This window comes from Callithrix jacchus, chromosome 3 (genome assembly GCF_049354715.1).
Source record: "Callithrix jacchus isolate 240 chromosome 3, calJac240_pri, whole genome shotgun sequence".
In the NCBI taxonomy this organism is placed as follows: domain Eukaryota; kingdom Metazoa; phylum Chordata; class Mammalia; order Primates; family Cebidae; genus Callithrix; species Callithrix jacchus.
In genome coordinates, this window is record NC_133504.1 from 124,984,324 (window position 1) to 124,993,746 (window position 9,423).

At 36.8% G+C, this 9,423-nt stretch overlaps 1 protein-coding gene across 13 annotated transcripts in view; it reads left to right on the forward strand.

Moving 5' to 3' along the window:
* The window catches only part of ANKRD17 (ankyrin repeat domain 17), a 174,827-nt gene extending 165,606 nt beyond the window's left edge, over positions 1-9,221 (forward strand). For all 13 annotated transcript variants that reach the window (XM_002745738.7, XM_054253289.2, XM_008993189.5 and 10 more), the window contains 4 exons: positions 6,306-6,554; positions 7,364-7,542; positions 7,794-7,958; positions 8,618-9,221. In XM_002745738.7, the coding sequence (XP_002745784.3) occupies positions 6,306-6,554; positions 7,364-7,542; positions 7,794-7,958; positions 8,618-8,677 (653 nt within the window). In that variant the 3' untranslated portion in view covers positions 8,678-9,221. The remainder of the gene's footprint in view (positions 1-6,305; positions 6,555-7,363; positions 7,543-7,793; positions 7,959-8,617) is intronic.
* Positions 9,222-9,423: the final 202 nt, after the last annotated feature.

Consider the following 9,423-nt stretch of genomic DNA (forward strand, 5'->3'; position numbering starts at 1 on the left):
CCTGTAATCCTAGGACTTTGGGAGGCGAAGGCAGATGGATCACCTGAGGTCAGGAGTTCAAGACCAGCCTGGCCAACATGGCAAAAACCCATCTTACTAAAAATACAAAACTTAGTTAGGTGTTGTGGTGTGCGCCTGTAATCCCAGGTACTTGGGGACTGAGGCAGGAGAATCAGTTGAACCTGGGAGGCAGAGGTTGCAGTGAGCCAAGATCACACCACGGTACTCCAGCCTGGGCAACAGAGCAAAAGAAAAAAAAAAATCTCATCTGCATAAACAACACAACTGATTTCACATTATTACATAATTACAGGCAGACTTTTGAAGCAGTGATTAGATTTTTTTTTTTTTTTTGGAGATGGAATTTTGCTCTTGTTGTCCAGGCTGGAGTGCAATGGCACAATCTCGGCTCACTGCAACCTCCACCTCCTAAGTTCAACTGATTCTCCTGCCTCAGCTTCCGCAGTAGCTGGGATTACAGGCGCACACCACCACGCCCAGCTATTTTTTTGTATTTTTAGTAGAGTTGGGGTTTCATTATGTAGGCCAGGCTGGTCTCGAACTCCTAACCTCAGGCAGCCCACCCATCTCAGCCCCACAAAGTGCTAGGATTATAGGTGTGAGCCATGGCGCCTTTTTTTTTTTTTTTTTTTTTTTTGAGACAGAGCTCACTCTGTTACCCAGGCTTGAATGCAGTGGCATGGTCTTGGCTTACTACAACCACTACCTCCCACATTCAAGCGATTCTCTTGCCTCAGCCTTCCTAGTAGCTGGGACCACAGGCGTGTGCCACCATATCCACCTAATTTTTGTATTTTTAGTAGAAACAGGATTTCACTATGTTGCTCAGGCTGGTGACCTTGTGATCTGCCTACCTTAGCCTCCCAAAGTGCTGGGATCACAGGCATAAGCCATCATGCCCAGCCTAGATTTCCAAACTAATAAAGATCAGTCAGCAATAGGGAATTTAACTCAAATTAAGACAATTTCGTAGTAAGGTTAGATATGTTTGTTTTTGAGGTAAAGATGTGAAGTTGCTTATCTGTTAAGGAAATTATAATAAGACTCAGTTAAAAAAAAAAAAACTGACACATTGCTTCTAAGTAGCAATACCCTTCTAAGTAGCAATGCCCTTAGAATGGGTAATAGTTAACCGAATTAACTGAATAAAAGAGTAAAAAGTTTTAATTATTTTAGAGACATATATCAAAGTACATTGCCAGTTAAAGCATGAGGTAAGTTGTGGCATGCAGTAAATTTATATCTTCATAGTTTTTCTTGTATTTGTCAAATAATGGCAGTCATATAGAATATTAATTATCCCCAAGTGCTGGAATTACAGGTGTGTACCACTGCACCAGCCAGGTTAGGTTTTTAATTCATGCTTTTGAATATATTGCTATATTGTAGATACAGAATATCATTGAGGCCATTACATTTGCTTTTATTGTTGCCACATTCCAGTGACTATTTTGTTATAAAAAATTTCAGACCCAAAGAAAAGTGAAATAGTTCAAGGAATATCCATATTCCCTTCACTTAAATTTCCCAATTATTTTGTTATATTTATTTTCTCTCTCTACCATCTTGTTGTGAACCATTCCTAAATAAGGTGCAGATATGACAGTTCAGACCTAAAAGCATGCATCACTTAAAGATTTTTTTAATGCAATCATGATACAATTATCAAATACAAATAGGTTAACATGAATTCAGTAAAAATTAGCAGTCTAGCCTGGGCGCAGTGGCCTCACATCTGTAATCCCTGCTCTTTGGGAGGCCGAGGCAGGTGGATCACGAGGTCAGGAGTTCGAGACTAACCTGGCCAATATGGTGAAACCCCATCTCTACTAAAAATATAATTAGCCTGGCAGGGTGGCACGTGCCTGTTGTCCCAGTTACTCAGGAGGCTGAGGCAGGAGAATTGCTTGAACCTGGAAGGTGGAGGTTGCAATGAGCTGAGTTCGTGCCACTGCACTCCAGCCTGGGTGACAGAGAGAGACTCCATCTCAAAAAAAAAAAAAGAAAGAAAGAAAAGAAAAGAAAGAAATCAGTCTCTATATTCAGATATCTTTAATTATCCCAAAACTTTTTTTTTTTTTTTTTTCCTGAAACAAATTCTCACTTTGTCACCCAGGCTGGAGTATAGTGGTGTGATCTTGACTCACTGCAACTTCCACCTCCCGGGTTCAAGTGATTCTCCTGCCTCAGCCTCCCAAGTAGCTGGGATTACAGGTGCCTAATACTACACCTGGCTAATTTTTCTATTTTTAGTAGAGACGGGATTTTACCATGTTGGCCAGGCTGGTCTTGAACTCCTGACCTTGTGATCCACCCAGCTTGGCCTCCCAAAGTGCTGGGATTACGGGAATAAGGCACCGCACCCATCCTCGAAACATTTGTTATAGGTCTTTCTTTCTTGAACCAGGAACCACTCAAGGCTCACATACTGCATTTGATTATGTCTCTCAGGTTTTGTAATTAATAATTTTATTTTATTTTATTTTATTTGTAAGTAATAATTTTAAACTTTCAAGAATACCTCAATGATCTGTTATATATTTTTCCCTGATTCATCAATTAAACTACATTACTTTCTTTCTTCATCATACATTCCTCTGTGTGTGTGTGTTGTGTGTGTGTAAAACTATTTTATTCTGAACTATTTTAGAATTAGTTGTAGACGTCAAGCCCTTTTGCCCCAAAATAACTTAGTTTCCTAGGAATAAGAATGTTCCCTTCCACAACTATGATGCAATGTTTAAATTGAGCAAACTTTACATTTTATAATATTATCTATGGTCCATATTTACTTTTCATCAATTATCATAATAATGACTTTATTATTTTCTCTCATCCAAGATTCTAATTAGGACTGCAAGTTACACTTAATTCCCATATTTCTTTAGTCTCAAATAATCCAGAACTCTTCTCTGAGCCTTTCTTTAACTTTCAAAGAAAAACTCTGCTAGAATGCCTTTTATTTTTATTTCCCATTATTTGTTCTGATTAAATTCAGGGTATGTTTAATAAACACTGAACTAAATTGTGAGGAAATTACAGTGTAATTTTACTGTAGGAGCACTTTTTGTTCTCTTCTCTCTTGTCTCCTCTCTCTTCTCTACTCTCTCATCTCTCCTCACCTCCTCTTCTCATGAGGTCTCTCTCTGTCACCCAGGCTGGAATGCAGTAGTGTATGACCCTAGCTCACTGCAGCGTCATTCAAACTCCTGGGTTCAAGCAGTCCTCTTGCCTCAGCCTCTCAAGTAGCTAGGACTACAGGCACTTGCCATAGCACCCAGCAAACGTTTTCATTTTATTTTTATGTATTTATTTTTTTGTAAGATGAGGTCTTACTATGTTGCCCAGACTGGTCTTGAACTCCTGGTCTCAAGAGATCCTCCCACTTTGGCCTCCCAAAACGCAGAGATGCTGAGATTACAGATGTGAGCCACAATGCTTGGCCCTCCTTTTTTTTTTTTTTTTTTAAAAAAAGGCAAGGTCTTTCTTTCTTGCCCAGGCTGAAATGCAGTGGCACATCTTGGCTCACTGTAATCTCCACCTCCTGGGCCCAACAAATCTTCCTGCCTCAGTTTCCCAAGTAGCTGGGACTACAGGTGTACACTACCACACTTGGCTAATTTTTTTATTTTTATATTTTGTAGAGGTGAGGTTTTACCATGTTGCCCAGGCTGGACTCAAATTCCTGGGCTCAAGTGATCTGCCCACCTCTGCCTCCCAAAATGTTGGATTACAGGCATGAGCCATCACACCCAGTTGCCCCACTTTTTGAATTTGTATCACATTGCTCTTTCAATTTGCATTCAGGACTCTTATCTTTTCTAAACTGAGGTGAATTTACCATGATATCAATGACATTTAAATATTTAGGGCACCTCATTTTATGGGCTACTTCCAAGTGCTGTAAATGATTTTTTATTTGTAATTTTGTATTATTCTAAAAACAGTTCCCAAAATTGTGTACACTTAAGGCCCCACAAAAACCTAGATCTGCCCCACCCTCTGAAACCTATTGTTTATGTAATATATAAGCTGATGTTTTTAAATAACATGGCTCTGAATTAAATTCTGCTTTTTTTTCTAATTGAAGAAATTATAATAATTAGAGATGTGAAAATTATTTTAGTTAGGTTCTTTTCATGAAAAGGAATATAGAGACTCATCCAGGGAATCTCAAAGAAAATGATGTTTATACAAGGCTATGCAGAACCATCTTCCAAACAGTCCAGGACTTAGGGGCAGCTTTTCTTCCTCTCTTGGAGGATTTATGATCTTTCACTCATGGTCTGTTTCTTGTGAGTTTCTTGAATTCTTCTCTCTTTACACCTAAACTTCTTTGTAATCTTACCTTGCATATGGACATCAGTGGTTCAACTTCATAGTTATTTAAACCAGTTAACCCTTCAATTGCCCATTCTTTGATGAGGAATGTGATTGGCTCAGCTCATATGTTCAAATCAGGCTATTTCAATCAAGACTACTGACTAGCCTAAAATGGATCATTCCTGGATGGGTATATATCCTAATCCAATAATTGTGCAAAGAGGAAGCAGAAAACAGGATCATCTGATAAAAACTATGGCTAGAGGGGTGGCAGGATCTGTGCAGAGAGTTAATTTTTTAAATGGAGCAGGTCAACAGGCAAGCCTAGTAATTCTGTTTATTAAAATAGAATGTGTAGGAGGCTGAGGCGGGAGGATGGCTTGAGGCCAGGAGTTTGAGGCTGCAGTGCACTGTGATTGTACCTGTGAATAGCCACTGTACTCCAGTGTGGACACCATAGTGAGATCATTTCTTAAAAAACAAAATGATGTGGAAGGTTGTGTTATTTTGCTTTACTTTGGTTTTAGAAGGATACAGGAAATGGAAAACAGAGTGAACCCAGAGGTTAAAGGAGGCTCCCAGGGATGAATCTAGGGGAAAGCAGGGTTCATTTGTTCATCCTTTTTTCATTCCCGCCTTCCTTCCTGCTCTGACTGTGTCTTGTGTTAGTTGTTTTGGGTTGAATTTTTTCCTAGAGGTTTAAGTGTGTCCTTTCAATATGTAGTTTAAAAAAAAAAAAACACATGCTTTTGTGTTTACATGTCTATGTATTCCTTGTAGTTTTGTCTGTTTTCCACTGCATGTGTAATTGCAGAATTTGTGGAGTTTTTTAGTCTCTAGCTGAAATACTCTTTTACTTCTAATACTTTCCTGAGTTTTGTCATAATTGTTTCTGTTTTACTAATTCTGAATGATACTGTTCCTTCATGTCATTTTCTTTTAGCTCATTTTTGAATTTTAGGTTATAGCTTTCTTTCTGAAGTGCTTTTATTGTCAACAGGAATGCTATAGGTCTTTCTCTTTCATATAATAGGCTGATTTGGAGTTCAACTGCAGTTCTGTTGAATCTGCAGGTAACAGTTTTGATTTTCAGACCTTTTTATTATTTAAACCATTTAAATTTAAATGTGCTTTAATATTTAAGCTCACATAAAATACAATTTTTATTGTTTTTTTCAATAATGTATTGAGCTTAAATCACTAATGAATATTCTTAAATTAAGAACTCCACCTTGTTTAGATAAGTAAAAAAGATTCTTATTAGTAAAAGTGTGTTCTGTGAAGTACTCACAAGATAAAACAGACTTAGGCAGTGACTCCCCTGGAGTCATATGGTGGCTCATACCAGTAGTCCCAGCTGTTCAGGAGGTTGGGGTGGAAGGATCACTTGAGCCCAGGAGTTTGAGGCTTCAGTGAGCTATGATCGTGCCTCTGCAGTTTAGCTTGGACAACAGAGCAAGACTGTCTCTAAAAAAAATAAAATAAATAAATAAATAATGGATGAATAACAAAGAAACATAATTCTTTTTCTTAAGCTAGGTTTTCCAAATTTATTAGATAGCTGAATCTCTTTATTTTTTCATCATAGCATACCAAAAAGCAAGTGTTCCCAAGAAAAACAGTTTGGAGATTACCAGTACAGGCAGTGATTTTTAGCCATCTCCATTCTGTTGTTGTTTGTTTTTTAATTTAAATGTCTTATTGCTCTACATTTACTTAATGTCAAGGGTTAATTCATTTGAATATTATTTAGTTGAACACTTTGCAGCAATGACATCATATTCTACCTCGAAGTCATGGAACTTTAGCCAAATTTTAATACGTATAATTTTTATTTAAGTATTATTTTTACATTTTGTTTTTCTGAGAATATATATTTTAAATGTCTCCTGAATTTAAGAATATAAAATTACATGTTCTATAGATGACCGGTATTTTATTTCAATATATCTCTTCTCTAGATTCTTCTGCACAGTCAGTATCCTCTGGAGTTCGTGCACCATCTCCTGCCCCATCTTCAGTACCGTTAGGGTCAGAAAAGCCCAGCAATGTGTCTCAGGACAGGAAAGTTCCAGTTCCTATTGGGACTGAACGTTCTGCACGTATCAGGCAAACTGGAACATCAGCTCCATCTGTTATTGGGAGCAATTTGTCTACATCAGTAGGGCATAGTGGCATCTGGTCCTTTGAAGGGATTGGTGGCAATCAAGGTAGGATATTCTATCCTGATCTCTAGAAATTAAGTTTATGCGTTTAACTATAATGTAAACTGTATTTAACTTTCATAGTCATTTCTTTCTTTCTTTTTTTTTTTTTTTTTGAGATGGAGTTTTGCTCTTGTTGCTCAGGCTGGAGTATAATGGCATGATCTTGGCTCACTGCAACCTCTGCCTCCCGGATTCAAGCGATTCTCCTGCCTCAGCCTCCCAAGTAGCTGGGGTTACAGGCATGCACCACTATGACCGGCTAATTTTTGTATTTTTGGTAGAGGCAGTGTTTCACCCTGTTGGTCAGGCGGATATCAAACTTCTGACCTCAAGTGACCCACCCGCCTCAGCCTCCCAAAGTGCTGGCATTACAGGCATGAACCACCATGCCCAGCCTCATAATCATTTCCAAAAGATTTGTATTCCTATTTTTTTGTTGTTGTCTTGAGTATCTAGTCACTTCTTTAAGAGTTCTGTCCCCATGTGACCTTTCTCATTACATTTATTTATTACTGCTTTCTGAAAATATCAAGCATATTATTTTCTTCCTTTCATCATATTAAGAACACATGAATATTTCCTTTCAATCCCTTTAGGTTGTACTTCGATTTTTTTTTTTTATAATACCAAGTTTTTAGAGTATTTCATTTAATTATTATGTCACTACCTACAAACATGGAAATATATAAAAGTAGATCATTACATTGAAATAATCTACAGTTCAATGTGGAAAATATTAGAAAAACAGAAAATATTTTCTGTTGATTTTAAATATTAACTATTTTTGTTTCTGCTTCTTTGTTTGCTCTCAGACAAAGTAGACTGGTGTAACCCTGGGATGGGAAATCCTATGATCCACAGACCGATGTCTGATCCAGGAGTTTTTTCACAACATCAAGCAATGGAGCGAGATAGTACAGGAATTGTAACTCCTTCTGGTACATTCCATCAGCATGTTCCTGCAGGCTACATGGACTTTCCTAAAGTTGGGGTAAATTTCTAATTTTGTCCTAGTTCTTTAAGGGAGGATTTTCTGACAAAATATTTTGAATATAATAGACATATGTAAAATCAATCTATTGTTAAAATAAATTATATAATGGGAAATTTTTAGATATCTAAGATAAGTTATACATTCCCAGGATGAGGTGAAGTTTCAAATATCAATTTTAAGGCTATTGATTATATTGGAAAAAATGAACCATAACTTGGATGTTAATGTATGTGTTTTCCTTTTTTAAGGGTATGCCTTTTTCTGTGTATGGGAATGCAATGATTCCACCAGTAGCACCTATCCCTGATGGTGCTGGAGGACCCATATTTAATGGCCCTCATGCTGCAGACCCTTCTTGGAACTCACTGATAAAGATGGTTTCCAGCTCCACAGAAAATAATGGCCCTCAAACGGTAAGGCTGATCGTTCAGTGAACAAACATTTATTTTGTGTTTAAGAAACGGAAAGACAAATAGGATATAGATAACTCATGATAGCAAGAGAGTATGGTGAATATGGGCAGTTGAGGAAATTGAAGGAAATTTAATATAGCTGCAGTATAGCAGAAGGCTGTGGGAAATGGTACCAAAGGCAGGTTTGGGGTTAAAATTATGAAAGATACTCTGTATTCTACTGGGTAGCAGATAGTAAATGAAAGATTTTAAGTTGCAAAGTGATTATCATGAGATTTTATACATTAAAGTTTACTAGTGGTATGAAAAGGCCATTTAGAGGTTATTTATTAAAGGTACTATAAATAACTGAAAATTCACAGAAATGATTGTATATTTTAGCTTAGTATATGTTAAATATCTTTGATTTGTTTTTCTTCCACAACCATGAATCTGTAAATACTCAGGTAATGGTTTTTTTTTTTTTTTTTTTAAGTGTTGTAAATCAGATTCTGTTTGATGGATAAGAGGTAGGAAAATTATAGAAAAAAAGGTTTTATCATTTTTCCCACTAGTTCCTAGTATGTTGCAAACTGAAGAGTACCTCCCTAGTTTCTAAGAATTTTAATAAGATATATGCTAAATATATATTTTGTAAAATACATGCTCTATATTCATAGGTGTGGACTGGACCCTGGGCACCTCACATGAACAGTGTGCATATGAACCAGCTTGGCTGATGAGGATCAGCTTGTTAGCCTGCAGATTCCTTTTCATTTGGAGGAAATCACCAGTGGCCGAAAAAAAAATTATGCTCCCAAATCATTCTACTGATGTGCTTGACTGAAGTGTGTAGGCTTTTTGCAGAAGATCTTACTAACTGACCTATTTTCTGTGATCATTTGTGACTGCCCATTCCCCATCATCATCCGTTTTACCTTAGTTAGCATTTTTCTTATCATTTTTCTTTTTTTCTTTTCCTCTTCCCCTTTGGACATAACTTTCTGTTGAAGCTGTTCCTTGGCTGGTTGGTTTTAGTACTGTAAACTGCTTTTGAGCAAACACGGAAATTTAGCAAAATTATGTAAACTTGATCTTGAAGTTTTAGAATGGCAAATAAATGTACAATTGTTTACATAACAGAAAAGGCTAAGCAGAAAGTAAATTTCAATATGTCAGTATAGAGGCTCTACTTTATGTAGACTTAAATTAATGTGAGATATGTACCTTCATACTCAGAAATCTGGATGTTTCCTTCATACATTAAACTATTAATAAGCATAACTTTTCTACTTGTGTAATTTAAGCATAAAGTAAAATAATGGGCATTATCATTGGATGTTTCCCCACATTGGCTTTTCAGATACCCATCTTGCTTTATTTTCAGTTTATTTGTAGCAAGGCACATATAGAAGAAGAAATTTCTGGCTTTTCCATGTCATTTTATTACCTTTCCTCACTTTTAAAACTAATACACACTTATCTC